The sequence below is a fragment of the Psilocybe cubensis genome, chromosome 2 (assembly GCF_017499595.1).
Source record: "Psilocybe cubensis strain MGC-MH-2018 chromosome 2, whole genome shotgun sequence".
NCBI lineage: Eukaryota > Fungi > Basidiomycota > Agaricomycetes > Agaricales > Agrocybaceae > Psilocybe > Psilocybe cubensis.
This window is the reverse complement of record NC_063000.1, coordinates 2,631,422-2,650,934: the sequence shown is the minus strand read 5'-3', so window position 1 is coordinate 2,650,934 and position 19,513 is coordinate 2,631,422. Positions and strand designations below refer to the sequence as shown.

The 19,513-nt window shown below is 46.0% G+C and overlaps 8 protein-coding genes across 8 annotated transcripts; 4 read left to right on the top strand and 4 right to left on the bottom strand.

Moving 5' to 3' along the window:
• Positions 1–88: 88 nt before the first annotated feature.
• On the bottom strand, positions 89–3,087 carry JR316_0002370 (Peptidase S41 family protein ustP; the record flags this gene model as incomplete). Its single annotated transcript, XM_047888164.1, has 17 exons — positions 89–188; positions 241–289; positions 342–412; positions 464–504; positions 568–696; positions 754–781; positions 838–927; positions 982–1,220; positions 1,272–1,286; positions 1,349–1,368; positions 1,433–1,448; positions 1,509–1,967; positions 2,023–2,161; positions 2,220–2,329; positions 2,386–2,558; positions 2,626–2,851; positions 2,914–3,087. The coding sequence occupies 17 exons, from the start codon at positions 3,085–3,087 to the stop codon at positions 89–91; spliced, it is 2,079 nt and encodes a 692-aa protein (XP_047753087.1).
• A 164-nt stretch (positions 3,088–3,251) lies between these two features.
• On the top strand, positions 3,252–4,320 carry JR316_0002369 (Haloacid dehalogenase-like hydrolase domain-containing protein 3; the record flags this gene model as incomplete). The annotated part of the gene is made up of 6 exons (XM_047888163.1): positions 3,252–3,411; positions 3,473–3,580; positions 3,630–3,725; positions 3,790–3,855; positions 3,916–4,105; positions 4,155–4,320. 6 exons carry the CDS (start codon positions 3,252–3,254, stop codon positions 4,318–4,320), a joined length of 786 nt encoding a protein of 261 aa, XP_047753086.1.
• A 162-nt stretch (positions 4,321–4,482) lies between these two features.
• On the bottom strand, positions 4,483–4,958 carry JR316_0002368 (37S ribosomal protein MRP17, mitochondrial; the record flags this gene model as incomplete). Its single annotated transcript, XM_047888162.1, has 3 exons — positions 4,483–4,669; positions 4,723–4,862; positions 4,911–4,958. 3 exons carry the CDS (start codon positions 4,956–4,958, stop codon positions 4,483–4,485), a joined length of 375 nt encoding a protein of 124 aa, XP_047753085.1.
• Positions 4,959–5,904: 946 nt separating this feature from the next.
• On the top strand, positions 5,905–9,155 carry JR316_0002367 (Meiosis protein mei2; the record flags this gene model as incomplete). The annotated part of the gene is made up of 9 exons (XM_047888161.1): positions 5,905–6,020; positions 6,092–6,241; positions 6,305–6,488; positions 6,550–6,900; positions 6,952–7,200; positions 7,254–8,466; positions 8,517–8,601; positions 8,655–8,705; positions 8,756–9,155. 9 exons carry the CDS (start codon positions 5,905–5,907, stop codon positions 9,153–9,155), a joined length of 2,799 nt encoding a protein of 932 aa, XP_047753084.1.
• A 1,507-nt stretch (positions 9,156–10,662) lies between these two features.
• On the top strand, positions 10,663–12,250 carry JR316_0002366 (putative formate transporter; the record flags this gene model as incomplete). Its single annotated transcript, XM_047888160.1, has 13 exons — positions 10,663–10,773; positions 10,831–10,967; positions 11,029–11,071; positions 11,129–11,195; positions 11,251–11,304; positions 11,362–11,416; positions 11,473–11,554; positions 11,618–11,650; positions 11,718–11,744; positions 11,802–11,829; positions 11,883–11,932; positions 11,993–12,018; positions 12,082–12,250. 13 exons carry the CDS (start codon positions 10,663–10,665, stop codon positions 12,248–12,250), a joined length of 882 nt encoding a protein of 293 aa, XP_047753083.1.
• Positions 12,251–12,832: 582 nt separating this feature from the next.
• On the bottom strand, positions 12,833–13,936 carry JR316_0002365 (Esterase; the record flags this gene model as incomplete). Its single annotated transcript, XM_047888159.1, has 2 exons — positions 12,833–13,865; positions 13,920–13,936. The coding sequence occupies 2 exons, from the start codon at positions 13,934–13,936 to the stop codon at positions 12,833–12,835; spliced, it is 1,050 nt and encodes a 349-aa protein (XP_047753082.1).
• A 442-nt stretch (positions 13,937–14,378) lies between these two features.
• JR316_0002364 (MCM DNA helicase complex subunit) lies at positions 14,379–18,361 on the top strand (the record flags this gene model as incomplete). The annotated part of the gene is made up of 13 exons (XM_047888158.1): positions 14,379–14,502; positions 14,559–14,760; positions 14,818–14,883; positions 15,014–15,131; positions 15,184–15,413; positions 15,467–15,779; positions 15,834–16,005; positions 16,061–16,488; positions 16,539–16,673; positions 16,723–17,604; positions 17,664–17,972; positions 18,030–18,185; positions 18,248–18,361. 13 exons carry the CDS (start codon positions 14,379–14,381, stop codon positions 18,359–18,361), a joined length of 3,249 nt encoding a protein of 1,082 aa, XP_047753081.1.
• A 242-nt stretch (positions 18,362–18,603) lies between these two features.
• On the bottom strand, positions 18,604–19,485 carry JR316_0002363 (Mitochondrial intermembrane space import and assembly protein 40; the record flags this gene model as incomplete). The annotated part of the gene is made up of 3 exons (XM_047888157.1): positions 18,604–18,761; positions 18,823–19,239; positions 19,290–19,485. The coding sequence occupies 3 exons, from the start codon at positions 19,483–19,485 to the stop codon at positions 18,604–18,606; spliced, it is 771 nt and encodes a 256-aa protein (XP_047753080.1).
• Between the last annotated feature and the right edge of the window lie 28 nt (positions 19,486–19,513).

The window sequence follows — 19,513 nt, the reverse complement described above, 5'->3', positions numbered from 1 at the left end:
ATGTTACTACCATCTTCTTCATGTAGAACACTGCTTCTAGTATATCACCCCACGAAAATAAACCACCAGAGCGATGTAATACAAATAATCATTGTATATCCAACGGATTCGTTTGCAGCACAAAGGAGAGTTGTTCCGCGAAATGCTTCCTTGCAATGTGTTCCCAGATTGCCACAGGATTGTTGACTCTGAAAAGCATAGTTTGACTATCTTACCGATCTCATTCTCATGGCAACTCACGTTTCAAAGGTAAGGGGAATGCTGATATTTGCGTAGTGGCTTTGCCATTCTACTAAACGGTCAGCGTGTTCATTGGTGAGCAAACGAATGTTTGCACGCACCTTCTGGAGCGTTTCGGTCTTCAATGCCGTATCCAAGCCTCCAGGTGATACCTTGTACGCTATTTGTCAGGCTAGATACAATGTTATTAAGATTTGCGTATTTAAGTTGACATGGTACTCACAAATCTGGTGGTGCCAGGGTGTGGTTCTTAAGTTTAGTCGACTAAAAAATTTGCCATAGTAAAAAACTGAGAGCGAGAGTAATTGTCCTTCGAAAGAAGAATACCTTGATATCAGTGTCGATGGAAGAGAAACCTAACGATTGGCCCCCAACTGTGCCGCAATACTGTTGCCGAACATCCGCCTTTCCTCCGAATACAACAGTTCTGACACCCTCCAATTTTGCCATGGTAATCTGTTGAGATAGTGTTAGGTCGAAGTACTAGCTAGAATAAGGCGCAGGGATACATACACTAAATAATGAACACGAGCTGCCACATCTATTCGATGTACATCAACAACTTTGGCTTCAACTTGATGAAATGTAAGCAATTACTTTCCGTTAGAAACAATCAAAATATTTTGTGGGTCGAAAAGAGCATAGTCAGGAGCAGCCCATTCAAATGGTTGGCATTCTTGTCCTAGCCTGTTCTTGTGTCATAAGCACGGGTAATGTCACTAGGCCAATAGGGATATTGACCTTTGACTGAATGAGTCATTGTGACCATTAATGACCACGTTGGTCGGTTTGAGCCAGTTTTCTTGTGGTGGAAACTGATGGTGGGAAGCGTTGCTCCACTGTGTGGGGCTATAAATCAGCATATCTTTGGGGTCAGCACCATCGGCAATTCTTTGCACAATTAATTGGGCAAGAGGTCCACTACGAGCAGCAGAGTCAAGACCAGCTTGAGGTTCCGTGGAGTCCTTTGGGCCTATAATCTAGCTTTCAAATTGAAGGCGTGTTTCTTTCGGAGAATATTCTGGACGCACGATACGATGAAGCCACTGTAAAAGTAACGGCAATTAGATGTTATTGTTATCAGATAGCAATGGTTTACCCTACTTACGTGCGCGATGCATATATAGCCTACGGATGAATGATGATACAGACTGTTGTTAGCCATGCGTTGGCCGAAAAGGTATGTACACACCTCCGCCATTGTTAGTCTACGAATAACATATGAGCAGTCAATGGCCATGAAAGATTGAAAATAAGTATAAGCATACCACATCAACGATGAGTCGTTTGACTCCGGCTGCTTTGAGTTCTAACAATCCCTCCAATAAACTTGCGCCAAAAAGAGTAAAGTTCTTTGCCGAGAAACTCCCAAGGGCCAGGACACCGGTAAGATTGTCGTTCAATATGTAAAACTGTGCAACACTGTAACTTTGATTCAGAGAGGGAAGACTGGGTTGCAGATGTTCTGGAAGATCGATATCGGTAAGAGACAATCCGTCTAATACAACGTTCATGGGTAGCTTTTTCGATTCTTCGGGGTTGACCGATGGCTGCTGCTGGAAAAAGGAGATAGGTGGCGTCGAATCCTGGTATGCTTGTGCAGAGATACTGTCACTATACAAATCAACGCCATTGGTGGTGTTGGTAGCAACACAATTATTGGCCCGATATGATACTGAGTCGACGAATTCCCGTGAAGCCGAACCAAACCGCGACCGATATGGGATCTACAAAGAGCATAAGGAGACATAGCAAAGAAAAGTGTCGAATTAAACTGCGCACGGTAAATGTATCGTTCGTCGTGTGATTTACACGCTGCACAGTAAGTTCAACGGAATCAACGAGGGGGTGTGCCTTAGTCGCAAAATTCCCCATAGAGTACTGCCATCCTGATGCCCCACGAGAGTAGCTTGCAAAAAATCTAGGTGTAAGTAAAGCTTCTGTCAGCTTGCATATAATTCAAATTACCGGATACGTACGAATTTTGCCGGGTGCCAAAGGATTGAGACCCACCCATTGTGTTAGCGGATTCGTTGACGGCGACAAATGGATCCTTTCCGTCAATCAGAAACACTTTGGCTCCAGAAAGCTGAATATGCATTCCAAATCAGTGACCAACCCTCCGCCGTAAAGGAAACGATGCACAGATGCAAGCTGTCCTTTCAGATGCCCGGGAAGGGTCTCTTGCCAGAAATCAATTCCATCCTTAAACTCTGCAGAGGCAACTCTAAACGCCTCGGGCGCAATATGAACGTTTTGAGATCCATCACCAGCAGTCAAAAGCACCAGAGGCAACGGTAGATATGTGACATATAACGCTACAAAGGCAACATCAGATTAACTTTAACCTTTTGGGTGCTGTGCCCTAGAAATTTGAATGCTCACAATCATAGCAATAGTTGTAAACGCCACAATGCCCGTCGTTGACGCGTTTGAACGAATAGTAAATATCCTTATGGAAATCAAACTCTGAAGCATAGGCTTGGGCCCTTATTCGCTCCAAGTCCGCTACGAGGTCCTCGTGCACGTCGTTATCAAAAGGTGGTGGTGCTTGGATCTGGTAATTGGTTGATGTGTGGAAAGCAAGAGTTTTACTGACGACTTCAAGAACCTAAAATGAACAAGTTCAACTCTCAAGGATACTTTTTGAGAAAAAAAAAACTGTAAACTGACATTTGCTTTAATCAGGGGGTCCAGAGGAAACGAGCTCAAGCATGCGCGAGCTTCCTTTGGAAGAACCCACTTCTTGCCAGCAATAGCAGCACAAGGGTCACCAGAAATAGAGAGCGCATCGACATTTGCCAAAAGAGATCCAAGAGCAAGCCATATCCATGTGAAGGCTCGCATAGTACGGTGCCAGTAGAAAGCCAATTCAAGCTAACTGACCTGAAGTTGTTTACCGGCAACCACACCGCGGCAAATCGGGCCGCTAATATAGCTCATTACTGGTAAGGCTTGCTATATTTAACGCTTAAAAGTCAACGATCATCACCACCAAATTGAAGGTCCGTATGCTCAGGCGCCCAAAAAAATTAGTGAAGCTGGTTACTTTCGATGCCTTGCATACCATAATTACACCCCGACTGCCTATTCATGAACAATATTCGAGGGTGTTCTCCCCGTACGTTGGCGACCTCGATCCAACCAAAATCAAACAGTCATTCCGAGTTGGTATGTCTAGTGTTCCTTAGGCCGTTAATTAGCACTTAACTACACCATGAACGTTTCGCAGCCTTGAAGTGTGTGCAGAAAGAGCATCCTTTCTATAACAAAGGAGCTCAAAATTGGTGGCAAGATGTCATTCGACGCACTGCGATTGGCGCAGGGGCCGACGAAAAAGGCGAGCCGATATAACTTTTTGACGGCGAAACAGCTAAGCATTGATTCAGCTCTCGACGCTCACTTGGCTGAAATCACGCGAAAACTGATGAAGCGCTTCAGCTCAGACGAAGGCTACAAGGTTTTTGAAGACACTCTTACAACCAGTCAGTTGGTGTCCTTCTGTGTTGCTCTACAGGTCTGTGACATTGATCTTGACATCATGGACAGTTTCGCGCCTCCGAGAGCAGACCGACATCAAAACAGCAATCATCAGCAACGGTGATACCAGACTTCGTAAGTTTGCGTCGAAATCGTACGTAGATGTTTTGGATTTGAGTAATTCAAAATTATTAGGCAGCGTTCTAGAGAGTTTAAACTTGACAACTTTGTTCGATGCAATTATTCTGAGTGAAGAAGAAGGGGTTGAAAAGCCCTCTCCCAAGATTTTTGAGAGGACGTTGCAAATGGTCAATCAAAACATAGTGGAACATGAAGGTAGCATCAGACCAAGCCAGTGCTTGCATGTCGGAGACGAACTTGTATCGTAAGTGAGCAAAATCTGTTAATCAGAATAACGAGTGAGTTGGGACTAGTGATTACCAAGGAGCATCAAACGTAGGTTGGCACGCACTGCTGTTGCGTAGAACTGGAGCAGATGGAGAGCAAGAACACAAGGAACATGGAGAGGACCTCAAGGGAATCCAGACAATCAGTTCTTTAGGTGGAGTTATTAACTGGATACAAACAGGGGAGGTATGATGTAGAAAGCGTTATAAAGTACATTTGGCAATAGAATAAGTCGGTCCATCAGAGATCTAGGAGGAAGAGGTGTGTAGATGATGATCAAAGAGAGGCATTCATTGGACAATTTTGAGGCCGAAGAGTGGGGCAAGGTTGAAGTTGAGTATTTTCGAGCTCCCATTAATCAATAATGTCTTGAACGGTAGGTTTATGTGGCAGTATAACCTTCTCCCCTTTGATAGAAAGATCCTCTACTCTGTCTGCAAGTTTCAGCACCGTCCATCGCAGCACACGAGGATCACTTCGCATGATTCCATTTAGAGACCTCAGCGTCCTGGGACTAGAGTCGAAGTGAAGCGTCCAGTAGCTACATGAACGGTAAATGCATCGACTGAAAGAGACAGAACTGCATGCACGCACTCTCCAGCAGATTGAGGTGATCCATGACGCTTCATTCTTTGAGGCAAGGTCTTGGTGCCCCAAGAGTTGATGTTTCGAACGACACCTCCGTTGTTCATGATATGCATAGCGGCTTGACCAACTAATTCACGGATATGTTTCTGGAAGCAAAGTCAAAGAAGGGGTCGCAAGGCGGGACACGGACTCACATAGGTTGGAATGTGACTGGTGATGCACAACATCTCGTAGAGAGGCATCGTGCTTGGATATGAGCAGGGAGTAACACGGCGACATGGAAAAAAGCTGGTAATGGCATGACGATCACGTGACCAGCGCGCGCTAAACGCCTTTTTGGCACAAATAACTAAGATGTGTTCTTGTGTTCTTCCGGTCTCGAAGCGTGCTGTCTCCGGCGGTCATTGCGGTTTCGACATGTCGCTCTGCGAAGCGGTTCCGATTCAGATATGGAGTGACGAGTTCCAATGGAGAGCCCTTGCCTTTGGCTGATCATGTTTGTAACATAAAATTCGATTCCCCTTTATTCGGCTCGCAGGCAAGGTTAAGTTTTTTTCTGTGTCGCATGGGCCCGCGTCGATGGACGTCCCCCATGACTTCTCCGGTGTGTAGGAAAGGGAACGAGGCGTGCCAAAATGGGTTATCAGTGACGTGTAAGCAACTTCTTTTCATCCCCTTTGCAGTACCTAACGCCCATCGTTGTCCCGCCCAGGTTCTCGTCGATGCTGATCCTTCTCCTTTACGAGTGTGCAAGGTTGCCATTTTTCATGTCTTACATACCTTTAATCCACCAGCAACCATTTTCTTGTCGTCTCCAAAAAGACATACACACACAATGCGCCGCAACTCTAAAAAGCACCCTTCTTTTGCGGGCCGTAAAAAGAGATCTAGGCTACAAGTAAAGGCTGCAACAAATTCACTGCCTGTCTTTTTTACTTTTTATCTGCCTGACAACAAGGCCGACCATCAGAATCCCAGTCTTCCAGATCCGCGAATATTTGCGTATCTGGAGTCGGAAGGTTTCTAATATCGGTATCCTCTCATATATGCATTTCCGGGCGTGTTTGACGTCAATTAACCACCTTAATCGGCCAAAATCCAGTTCTTTTCACCGTTCATCACTGTCTCCTCCCTTTCGACATTTCTTCTTGTCCTTTCCCTGCTCTAGCGCTTCTACCCTTCGTTCTCATGTCTGACACCCCAAAACTACGATCAAGCATAGATCGCCCAGACCTACGCAAAATCAGTAATCCTTCGCCAGTGCATTCCAAGATACAGCATTCTCCTTCCCTTCCCAATATTTTGTGAGTCGCCGCTCCCTTTTGCTCTTTCCCTTCAAGCATCCAAAGCATCTGGTTGACCTTTTTCTGAATAGTTTTCCATCTTATTCTCATACTGGACTTGACGCGAAAGGAATGTCGGCAATAGCACAATCTTTTAGGTGTAGACCATCTGCTCCGCCCTCTCCTAGAATGGATTCTGCCGATGACTCTGTCGACAAGACTGTTCGTCCACGACACGTAAAGTACGCGTCTCTGGGCCCAGCACATAGTGAAAATTCTTCGATCTCGTTGAAAACCCACGCTAGACGCCGTACTGAGCGCGACCAACCACACTCACTTTTAACACCTCCACTGACCCCGTCGTCAAGCATCCGAACGACCACCAGTGACTCCACCAGTTACGACGCAAGGCAGGTGCTGTGCTCTGACGACACTCATTACGACGAAGAAATATTTGATCTTGACGAAGAAAGCACGCGAGTCTTACTGGTACAATTTTTTTCTCCCTCAGAATCGTTGAAAAATTCTTGGCTTACAAGTAAATCTCTAGCTCGGAAATGTGAACCGCCATCTTTTTGCTGAGGATTTGAAGTTAGCAATCGTCGATATAATTCATTCGGCCATCGCAGAGAAGAAAGTGGGCGAGGATGTTATTAAGGAAAGGGCAGCACATCCTTTTCCCCCAGATGAATTTTTGAAAGGCATCAACGAGCGTCATTTGGCATCGAAGGGTATCATCCCCGTCGTGTTTTTCGACGTTCGCATGGCAAAGTTGGCCAAAGAATTGCTCACCGTCACTGATTGTGATCGTTTGTCTCAATGTATTGACAAGGTGGTGGACAAGAACGGTCACCGACTTGGGCTGTCGGGTAGGTTTGTTACGTTGGAAGAACTAACAGAGGTATGCCATATGAAAGCTCTTGTTTGAATACTTTCATTCACGTATTTTCAGTCAATGGGTTACTCCACGTTCTTAGACTCCGTCGATGGACAATTTACTTTGGTAGTGCAAAAGGACAAAGTCGATGTCGCGTTCCATGAGAATACAACCCAAGCATTGGAAAAGGATCTTACTGCAGAATCCTCTGCCAGTGCCAATTTGCGCGAAGGCATTAATGTTCGCACTATCCAAAATGTTCTAAAATCTATTGGCTCTGTCCGTTCATTCAAATTTATCCGCCAACATGAAGACAAGGACGGTGTAAGTGCTTATTTATCTTCACGGTGGTGTATAGTTTCTCAATCTGTTTTCAGCATATCTCCTTCTTCTATACTGTAGAATATCACGATTCCAGAGTGGCATCGATTGCCTGTAAAGAATTGTCGAATCAAACTGTGCTCGGAATGAAATTTAGTACGCTCCGCAAAAACAGCTCTCCGAATCCTGACCAACAATCGAATTCAAATACTTTATTGCGCACCACACCATTCTCAAATACTCCGAGTGCGGGAGAATCATTCGGTGACTTGAACTTTGGATCAGCAGGTTCTAAGTCAAACATCCGTCAGCGCTTCAACTTTCCTCCTGCTAACGGAAACCTGTCCAAAGAACGCGAAGTCCAGGATATCATTTATCAAAACCCCAATCCCGTCCCTGGAAGAGAATCATCATCTCCACAATACTTCTATAACACACAATTTGTCAACACCACAAGCCATCCAGCTTACATTCCAGAATCATTTGCTGGACATCCGTCTTCGCTCACAGCGTGCTATGATGGAGCTTGTTGGTATTGTCCGTCAACCAGACCTGTCGTCAATAATCAAAGCTATCATCCATATGTTGTACCCCCAACGCCGTCTCCTGTTTACTATCCAAGCATTGCGGCGTCTCCTATCCCTACCGTGATTAATTCTCCAATGTCTCCTCCCCCCCCTTTCTTTCCTTACGAGTATATGGACCCTCAAATCCAAGCCATGCCCAGCGTTTCACCTTGGGTTGTTGATCCTGCAATACCAGGAGTGGCACCTGGACCTGCCGCCTTTATGCCTCTCGTCGCCATGCATGGGTTATCCCCTGTGCCGTATTACATGCAGGACGAAGCCTATTTACCTACACCTAGACAATATCACCCTGCTACTCGTCGTGGTCATTCTTCCGATGTTTCTCTCCGTCAACAGCACCTGTCAAATGTCATTGAACGTGATATTGAACCCCCAGTGTCGCCACCGCCATTTGCTCATATCTCTGAGTCGACGCCAGAACCCGAACGTACAGAAAGCCAATTCTCGCGCTCTCTAGTCAGTCATGAATCGATGTCTTCCACGGGCGCCAATCCAGTTTCGGGGCAAACGGATAAGCACCAGCTTAATCTTGCAAAAATAGCGGAGGGTGGGGACACCCGAACGACTGTTATGATCAAGAACATCCCGAACAAAATGAGCGACGTTGATCTTACTTCGTATATAGCCAAAGTCTGTCCAAGGAGGATCGATTTTCTCTATCTACGTATGGACTTCAAAAATAGTGAGCTTTCCCTGACATACAATTCTACGGCATTCTTACATCTAGAGCAGAATGTAATATGGGATATGCATTCGTAAATTTTATTTCCGTCGAAGATTTGCTTCATTTTGCAAATGAACGCCTTGGACAAAAGTGGTGAGTACTTGTCTGCAAGCATTCTATGCAACTTTCTTACCGTTGTTAAACAGGAACATGTTCTCGAGCGAGAAAGTTCTCCAGATGAGCTATGCTACTTACCAGTAAGTTCGCCCAATTGTTAAATCCACCCCTCTTTCCGACATCTTCTCAGGGGCAAAGAAGCTCTCATTGAAAAGTTTAAAAATTCGGGCATCATGGACGAGCGAGAAGCCTGGCGTCCAAGGATCTTCTATTCATCTGGAAAAGATCAAGGGTTACCTGAACCTTTCCCCGCTCCCACACATATTGGTAGGAAGGAGCGTAGTTCATTCAACCGCAGGACGCTCTTTCCACCAGGCGCCAATTCGCACACACATCAAATGGGTTTACTGCACAACACACCTCGGCGCTATATGGAAGATACTCGCACATTGCAACATCGCTCAGGAATGGATCGTAATTCCTCCCATCTTCGCGAGGGTCGAACAACGGAGTCAGGTGGGCCACGGCACGAAGATCGTGTAGACAAGTCCGCAACGTCTAAAATTACACCTTTCCGAAGAGGCGGTTAAACTTACTATCAGTCGTCGTTATGTTTACATATCAAGTTATCTTCGTTGTTTCATTGCCCATCAGTCTCACATACTTAGTTTGTATATACGTACTCATCCTTTTCGGATGAAAATAAAACATGAAATGTTGTTGACATAGGCAATCCCACCAACTTCAAACTTCAATGTCACAAAAATACAGAATCCAATGTCATCAATTATATAACTGGAGTGTGGTTTTTAAGTTGACCAACAACTCTGTTGATTGATTGTTGAACCAAAATTGTTGAAGCATCTTTTTTACTTCCAAAGGATTCAGACCATGAGACCAAAAAAGGGTCGAAATGTCGTCATCAGGTCTGTGGCAGGCTGACTGGTGAACTTGTAAATTCCCCTATACCACTCGCATAGATATCCATCTGCACAGACATTATGTGTAGGGGGTTGGCTGTGGCGAAACGAAATAAGGCTCATAATCGCCGCCACCACCACTGTCTTCTTTCGCAAATCTTCTCAACTTTTGGTTTAGAGTCTTCAGTAACATCTAGAACTTGACTCCAATGTGGCGTTTCATCGACTTTTCCCAATCCACACACAACTCTCTCTTCGGAATAAGGTAATCGCTTCACGATCGTGCAGTTGTGATAGAGGTCTAGCGAGTCGAATCGAATAGCGGAGCGTTCACCGGTTCGCCACTTTCTTGTGCTTCACAAAAAGTCGGAAAAGATCGGTGAGAGTTGACAGACTTGTCTTTTTTCGGGAGGATGGACGGTAATTTGAATATATCAGCTTTAAATATCTCTGAATCACACTCACGTCGGTACACAGGAGAGGCCTGTGACTGAGTATTCAGCATACTGTATGTTTACCCTGTGTTCACCTATATTTGCCGAACTTTATCATCGTGTCGTTCCGGAACTTAGCTGCGCTGCCATTATTAAGTAGCTTGGACACAGGCCTTTCAACACCTGTTGCGCGAAGAGATGCAAATACGGAGAAACTCATTCTAGAAGATGGACATGAATTTTGGGCAGTTCAATCTAGTTCAGCCTCGAGGGGAGGTGGGAAGCTAAAAATAGAACATATGTCAGCGCTTAGTTCTTCTCTAGTGGACCACAACCAGAGAACGCCGGATAAAGTATGGGCATTGAACCTTGGATTGGAGTAGAGTATGTGTTATCCATATGCATAGGCCTTTTCATAACGGTGCTGTCGTCCTCTGTGAGTTATTTTTGTCTCAGTGTTACTTACGTTTTCTGCCGTTTTTATTTAGAACTAACTTCCATGGCTTCCTGGAGTTTGCCCCTTTAACCGAAAAATCTTGCTATACCCGATGACTCCATTTCTATCTTCATAGCTCAATCACCATGTAGTGGGAAATCTGCCGCACTAGCCGGGCATATAAAGTCGACACTCTTCTCACTCTTTGTCGGAAGGGACACTAGGGTTATACGCCACCCTCTCTTGCTCTTTATTCTAGAGATCCCCCAAATTCATTAATCGCAAGAATATCGACCTGAGTGTCACCATGGCGTATGATACACCATCTACAATGAAGCCAGAAGAGGTCGCTGCATTTATGGTGCGGGCTGGGGTTAAGAAACACCAAGATCGTTTTGCCGCTGTATTCCTCAAGGCCGTGAGTGTTTACTCTGGGATCAGGAAATGAGATAATCTGAGTTGTCTAATTTGTTAGTTTATGGCTGGTGCGATGCTGTCATTTGGAGGATTACTCTCCGAAGTATTGCAGGGAGGAGCAGGGGGTCTTACCTCCTCTAATCCTGGCATAGTGAAAGTTCTTGGGGGATTTGTATTTCCTGTGGGTTTGGTGATGTAAGACAATATACCTTCTCTATGGTTCTTATGAGGGAAATAATGTGACGATTTTTTCTAGGATTGTTCTCCAAGGTCAAGAACTTCTGACTAGTAACATGATGGTAAGGATAACCTGGTTACATTTCAATCATTGATCAGTGAGTGCTGACCCATCGCAGGTCTTCCCTATGGCATTGGCTAAGCGCGCTATTCCGTGGTGGAGTTTGCCCGTTAACTGGATCATTGGTGAACAGTTCAAGCCATGTCATGTATATGAACCGTGTGCTCAACCCCTCTCCAGTATTTTTCGGTAATCTTGCAGGAAGCCTTTTCTTTGCCGCCATCCTTGTGCACTGTGAGTTATTTTTAATTTGATGATGTGAACTCTCTTTCAATCACCGGCTATTCCCAGACAGTGGAATCGTCTCTGTTGATCCATATGCGACGTTTATCAAAACCTTCGCGATGTGAGAAGCATCTCGAATCGCTGTGGAGTGTATACTCAAACTTGACGTGTTTTTAGTCACAAAGCCCATGACCCACAGTGGCATCAAATATTCTTGCGAGGCATTGGATGCAACTGGCTCGTCTCGGTAGCTGTCTGGGTACGTGCACATTTCAAATTACCCCACGCCGTCTGACCGGACCCCACATTTATATAAAAATAGCAAGCCGCTGGCGCAAAAGATACGATTTCCAAGGCAAGGTTGCTAGCTTTAGGAATTTGTCCCTGAAGTTCATTATATTTGCTATTGCTTGACCCCTCAGGTTTTCGCGATTTGGATCCCTATATGGGTGCGATATCTCATGCCATGTGCACATTTGTGGACAACTGATATTCTCTTACTTTAGATTTTCGTGGCTTGCGGATTTGACCACGGTATGTAGCACTTGAGGTATCACACTAGGGATTGCAAACTTACCCCGTTTCAGTTGTTGCTAACATGTTTTCAGTACCACTCGGAATCATGTTTGGAGCACCGGTATGGCTGTCCTGCCCACAATCTTTCCTTTAATGACCACCGCTCATATCCGGTATACAGCTTACGGTGAACCAATACATCAAAAAGTAAGAACTTGAACTAAACCAGCGGTTCAGTTGACATTGTTTGATAACATACCTGCCTTTCAGGTCTCTTATTGCCTCCCTCATTGGAAACATCATCGGTGCGCTCTTTGTAGCCCTTCCAGCAGTTTATTCCTACCTTGGGGATGACCAACTCGCCGCCGCGGAAAATGGAGAAATGAATGACCGCAGTTCAGCATCGAGCCACGGAGCGGAGAAAGATCGCAAAGAATAATCCTTTTACATGTAAATATACGTAGGCGATGGTGAACTGTAAATGGCCATTGACATATATTTTCTTCACGACTTGGTTTTCAAATTAACTATGTTGTCTTTTCACTAGTTTTTGCTATGCCCTGTCCCAACACTGTTTTCTGCTCGAGAAATTGCTGCAAAAGATGAGGAGAGTCTCCAGATGATGTTTGGAACTTAAGATTGCAGAATCCAGCCTACCTGGATGTAGATTTATGCAGTTAAAACAGTAAAAACCTGTTTGAGTCGCTCATGTTGCGTGGTGTAGAAGCAATTTTTACTGTTTACTATTTAGAGAACGATGACACCGCCACGAGTCAGAAGTTGATGTTCGCCTTGTTTGCAAGGTAGGCTGCTAAAATGTCCTGATTAACGTGAGGATTGACAGGGTGATGAGAACTTCCGTATGGCACCAGCCTTAGGAAAGAGAACAAATTGGTTACACTTACGTAGCGGGACCACGACATTGAATACGACGCCTCCTTTATTTATTATACGTCATGATAAATAAGCATGATACATTCGTTCAATCTTGAATAATAAATACATTCTTTTTACCTCAAAATCATTGCGATGCCGCAACCCATCTATTGATCTCGTTTAGGGTATCGGTGCGTTCAGGTTCATGCCATGAGAATACAAGGTAGTCGTGAACGCCGTCAGGGGCCTCGAAGTACCGAACTTTCCCTTCTCCTGGCTCAACACCGTTTCCTTCGCCGAGGTCCTTGATCATACGGTCCTTGAAAATATTTATGGAGTCATAAAGGACTTCTGCGCCTCCAGCAACGATGAATGTTCGCGGGAATTTCTTGAAGTCGACGACTAGATTAGGGTGCAGAGATGCTGGAGATATGTAGGGGTTAATTTCCGCCGCCCCAAGTCCATGTGGTCCGCAGAATGAGATTTTGGCATAGTCTGCCCCACTTTCAGGTGCAATGTAATCCGAGGAGACAAATCTTGTTGCCGATCCATTTGGGATTGATTGGGTAGTTGTTCCGAGATCCAACCAGGGAGAGAGGAGAATAAGGGCACTGGGTGCAGCAGGAAGTTTTACATCGGTGGAATTTTGATATTCTGTGAGGTATCGGGTGAGAGCGTATGCGAGGTTGCCACCAGCTGAGTCACCAGAGAGAATGATGTTCTCAGGGGAGAATCCGACAACGTTTACAAGATAGTTGTATCCAGCAAGAGCATCCAAGAGTTGCGTTGGGAAGGGAAACGCAACGGTATAGGGTTTAGAGGATGCCAGGCGGTATTCGATGGAAAAGACACGATTCACAGAGTCGATATGTTTAACATAGCCTTTGGAAATATTTGCGGTAGGATCTGTTGGGTGCGCTGAAAGGCGAACGTATGCTCCTCCATGGAGTTGGTATATAACCTTCTCTCCAGGCAAAGGAGGAGAGGCAACCTTAATGGAGGTCCCGTTCTTGTGTATCCAGTATCCTGGCAGACGGACTGACGACACATTTGCGATTGTGGAGAAGGTTTTGAGGTCCCCTGTGACAAGATGGTTGGCAGCAGCAACCCAAACGCCGTTAACATCAACACCTGGAGTGATGGCCAAATGATTCGGGAGTTTGGTCAGAGGTCCAACCCTTGAAAAAATATTGATTAATAGTGCTAGCTTAGCCACAGATAAGGAAACATACATTCTAGGAAGACTCATGACATAACGAATTATTTTGACCCAAATTGTCCGCTTGAAAGTCCATGTCTTCCTTGGACGCAGAGACCTAGAGCTCAGCGCTCACTATTCAGACAGCATTGTGTTGTAGATGATGGAAATTCATCACCTGGGTGTGCTAAGTAGAATCCAGAGAGGGAAACGAACAAACAAGGTGCCGAAAAGCTGATAAGTCAGGTATAGACCTCGGAGAGGTTGGTGGTGAAATGCGCGAGTCATGGTGAGCAGAAAGGAAGCAGGAAAAGATGAGTTCGAAGGTTAGGGACGTTGTGTTATCATATGAAAGATGGCATTTATGAGAAACGATATATGTTTCCCAGCCCCAGCGCAGGTCATGGTAAAAGTCATTCATGGATGATAGATCGCCGGAGACAAACCCGGCCGGCGCCCAGCGTTTTGTGCGCCAAGGTTGTTCTTCATTCTCATGTCCAAACCAGACTTCAAAATCATCCTCAAACAAGAAGAGGATCGGCTTCGCCTCCTTCATCCCACACCGGCGGACGTGCCAGGATGCATTAGCGTGTTTGATGACTATCTTAGTTGCGGCGGTGTGTATATTTCTCATCTTTTTGGTGTTCTTGACTTTTAACTGCTATACCGATAGCCATACGGTCACAAGTCAAGGCCGTCTACCGGTTTGGCAAAAGGTCAAGTTGCGAGCAAAAATTCCAAGATTTCAAGTTCTGCCTGTCGTTGAAAACCATGCATCCAGAGGAACAACGAGAGGCCTGGATTCGTCGTCGCGCAGAGTGGTGGGCACACAGACGGCAGGCCAAGAGCAGTGAGGATGTGTGGGACATACGAGAGTGCGTCTTTTCGTATCTTCTCGTCGTAATATGTGGCTCTGACAATAATTCTTGTAGGCGGCCCCTGGAGAACTTCCCCAAACACATAACAGAGGAACTCATGCGCGAATCCCAGCCTCGGCCGTGAACTCTATTCATCTCAGATATCATATTCCAGCATATTGTTGCATATTCTGTATATATAGTCACGTTTAATGAATTACAAGCAGTTGTTCAGGAATCAGTACACGCTTAATTAGATACTGGCTTGCAGTCTGCAATTCTTTGATTTTCGGACTCCGCCAGAACGCGCTATTGAAACTCAGCTCGATGGAAAAATTGAACGCGTCGCGTTCATTAATCTTCTCCTTCAACACCAAATACAAAGAATGGTAGGTGTCCCGCGCATCTTCAAGATATACGCGTCTAACATGGATAGTGAAGCCTCCACGAGGTGCTAAACGCCAGAGAGATTCTTCTCCTGTCCCTGCGACTTCGTCTCCCCGACAACGTACCCCGACGCGTCGCAACTCCCAGTCATCGCTTCCACCGTCTTCCCCTCCCGCTCCTTTCTCGGACACCGACGATAGTGTCGACGATCGGGATGCTGTACAAGATGTAGATGAAGACGAGGATGCCGAGGGCGAAGATCTATTTGGCGAAACTCTTGAAGCGTGAGTCATCATTTCCCATTGCATGAACTATCATTCATCACACTGGCTGTTAGAGATTATGCCCCCAATGAAGTCCTTGACCGATATTCCGATGCTGGTATAGATGACGATGAAAACGTCGAAGAGCTTTCTGCTGCTGCTCGTCGCGCGGCTGAAGCGAAGATGGCCCGTAGGGACCGTGCTGAACGCGATGGAAAGAAAGGACAACGCGCGGCACGTCGTAGCCGCGCTCCTGCTTTCCTTGGAAGCGATGCAGATATGGAAGACGAAGGTATAGATGAGCTTGGGTTGGCAAGCATGAAGATGCGCACAAGGAAACAGTATGATGAAAGGCGTGATGCGGATGATCTCGACGGCGTTGACGATGTGCGTTTGTTAGCGTAATCTTCATTATATGCGATGCTTACCTCTCCACCTTAGGAAATCCCTCTGGAACAACTTAGCGACATCAAAGCCAAGTCGATTGTTGAGTGGATTGCCCATGATCGTGTCCGTCGCTCGATTGCCCGCCACTTCCGACATTTCCTGATGACTTATGTGGATGAACATGGGGCATCTGTCTATGGCCAAAGGATTCGTAGCTTGGGAGAAAGTACGTGGTTTGTCATATTGTACTCGATTCTTTCTGACAGTGACGTCTCAAATAGCTAATGCCGAATCTTTGGAGATTTCATATCTTCACCTGGCATCCTCGAAGCCCATTCTTGCGTATTTCCTTATCAATTCGCCGACCGCCATGCTGGAAATCTTCGATGAGATTGCACTCGATGCCATAGTGGTTCATTACCCGGCCTACAAGCGAATTCACTCCGAAGTTCATGTCCGCGTTGCCGATCTTCCTTTGGGTTCAACGTTGCGAGATTTGCGTCGAGCTAACCTCAACAACCTTGTCCGTGTTTCAGGTGTTGTTACAAGGAGAACTGGGGTGTTCCCCCAATTGAAATATGTCAAATTCGACTGTCGGAAATGCGGTGCTGTGCTCGGTCCATTCTTCCAGGACGCGTCTAGGGAAGTGCGAATCAGTTACTGTGCTAATTGCGAAAGTAAAGGCCCTTTTACAGTCAACTCAGAACAGGTATGTTTTCTTTGAGCAACCGGAATGGATTTGATAGTCAACTTTTACAGACCGTATACCGCAATTACCAGAAAATGACCTTGCAAGAATCTCCTGGTTCAGTGCCTGCTGGCCGTTTACCCAGACATAGAGAAGTTATTCTTCTATGGGATCTAATCGACAGCGCCAAACCCGGAGAAGAAGTGGTATGTGGTAATTTTACTAGAACTGATATTATCATTCACATTATCGCAGGAAGTGACCGGCGTGTACCGGAACAATTTCGACGCATCTCTAAACTCTAAGAACGGGTTCCCGGTCTTCTCCACAATCATCGAGGCTAACCATATCAACAAGAAGGAAGACCTGTTCGCGGCGTTCCGTCTTACTGAAGAGGATGAAAAGGAGATACGCAATCTCGCCAAAGACGAGCGCATTAGGAAGAGAATAATTAAATCCATTGCTCCGTCTATCTATGGGCACGAAGATATCAAAACTGCCATCGCCCTCTCGCTCTTTGGAGGTGTACCTAAGGATATCAACCACAAACATCGTATTCGTGGAGATATCAATGTGCTTTTGCTCGGAGATCCTGGTACCGCTAAATCTCAATTCCTCAAATATGTCGAGAAAACAGCACATAGGTCGGTTTTTGCCACTGGCCAGGGGGCCTCTGCCGTCGGTCTCACGGCGAGCGTTCGAAAGGACCCTATAACACAGGAGTGGACACTTGAAGGAGGTGCTCTGGTCCTTGCGGATAAAGGAACATGTTTGATCGACGAGTTTGACAAAATGAATGATGCGGACCGAACGTCTATCCACGAGGCTATGGAACAGCAGTCTATTTCAATATCCAAGGCGGGTATTGTTACCAGCCTTCAAGCTCGTTGTGCTATTATAGCTGCTGCCAATCCGATCCGTGGGCGTTACAACCCTACAATTCCATTTGCCCAGAATGTAGAATTGACAGAACCTATCTTGTCTCGTTTCGATGTTCTTTGTGTGGTCAAGGACACAGTGGATCCTGTCATGGATGAACTTCTCGCTCGCTTTGTAGTTGGCAGTCATCTTCGCAGTCATCCGAAATTCGACAAAGAGACTGAGGAAATTGACGTAGGCACCACCCTGGATGCAGATGTAAGCTTTCACCCGAATGCTATCGCACACGTATTAAATTTAAGTACGACGAACCACAGATTATTCCGCAAGATGTTTTGCGCAAGTACATCATGTACGCGAAAGAGAAGATCCGACCCAAGCTGTTCGACCTGGACCAAGAGAAACTTGCGCGTCTCTTCGCAGATCTGCGACGCGAGTCGATGGCAACAGGCTCGTATCCTATCACCGTTCGTCACCTCGAGAGTATGATTCGTATGGCAGAGGCTAGCGCTAAGATGGCTCTGCGCGAGTACGTTCGTTCCGATGACATTGACCTTGCCATCGAGGTGGCTGTAGGAAGCTTTGTGAGCGCACAGAAATTAAGTATCAAGAAGACTCTGCAAAGGGTAAGCCGTTTGTTTCTTTTGGCAACCGACAATACTCACGGAGTTTGATTATAACAGGGATTCAGAAAATACCTTACCCAATCGAAGGACCACGAGGAGTTGCTTTCCTTCCTTTTGGGTAACCTTGTCAAAGAAAAGGCCCGCTTCTATCAACTTCAGAGACATGAACAGCCCGACAATGTGGTTGTCAAGATTTCTGAGCTCGAAGAAAAGGTAAGATTGATAGCAAAATTCCTAGTGCATTCCTGACACATTTTTTTAAAAATTATTTTCAGGCCAAGGAACACGAAATCTACGATGTTTCGCCATTCCTGAGGTCGAAGCTTTTCAAAACAAATGGATATATTCTGCGAGACAAAGCCATCGAGAAACATTTTAGAGTGGATTGAGTTGGGTTGGGTTGGGCACGGAGGGGCGGTTGGGTCTAATTTCTGCTGTCATGCTGTTTTCTATGTATACCTGATGTAAATATATGATATCCAAGTAAAAGCAAGTTTCCGACACGCTTTTGCTGCTATGTTATAAGTGGAGGCGGCTTGGACAAGGAAAGATATAATTTAGTGAGACAAAAAGCAAAGTACCAAGATTGGCCAAGTAAGTTTTGGGGGTAGTGAACACGGTCTGGTGGGATTTACGAAGAGTCGGTGGTGACACTCGCGGCGGGTGTTGCATCAATGTGTGGTTTTGATGTGGTGGCCAATTCTGAAGGGCTTTCTTCTTGGTTCTTGCTGACGTCAGAATGATCCCTCGAATCTACATCGGCCGGCTCGTCGTCGTCATCCATTATTTCTGAAAATTAGCCAATAGTCAATGTGCGGTGCTGTGTTAAAGGAAAACATGGAGCTTATACCGTCGGCATACACTTCGGGATGGGCTCTGAAGCAATTCTGCATGTTTTGGAACTTTTCAACGCAGTTGATGCCTTTGGGCTCTGCCTCTGAGAAGACGAAGCAAGAGAATGCTTCTCTGAACTCTGGTCCACATGGTCCATGGGCCATTCCTCCTAAGCAGGGACAGTCCCAGTTGATTTCTCCAGTTTCGGGGTTGAATGCCCCAGAGGCTGCTGGCTGGCCTCCTGTTGGAGGCACATCTCCGTCCGATGCAGGAATTTCACCCTGCGGGTCAGAGGGCGTGAGTGTAGTGTCAGCAGTGTCAGAGGGCTCGTCGGGCACGAAAGCGTCACTGTCGGACGATGATGCTGACGGAGCGGGGACAAGAGGAGCGTGGACAGGACGCGTTGCATTGGACGCGGGATGTTTTTCTGTGGCTACGATGGATCAGAACGCAGAAATTTACAGCAACAGGGGTAGGGCTCACATCGTGAAGTCAAAGGAGAGTCAAGAGCTAGTTCATTGGCCTCTCTTGACATGTGCCAGGCCAGATAGGCGGTGGCAACTGCAGATGCACAGAGCACCGAGCGAGCAGCCTTTCCAAGAGAAACTGGGGCTGTGGCAGGCCTCTGGGAGGTGTGGAGGCATCTGCGGAGCGGGAGACGGGCGAAACGAGAAAACATTATTCAAAGCAGAGTCTACAGAGGAGTA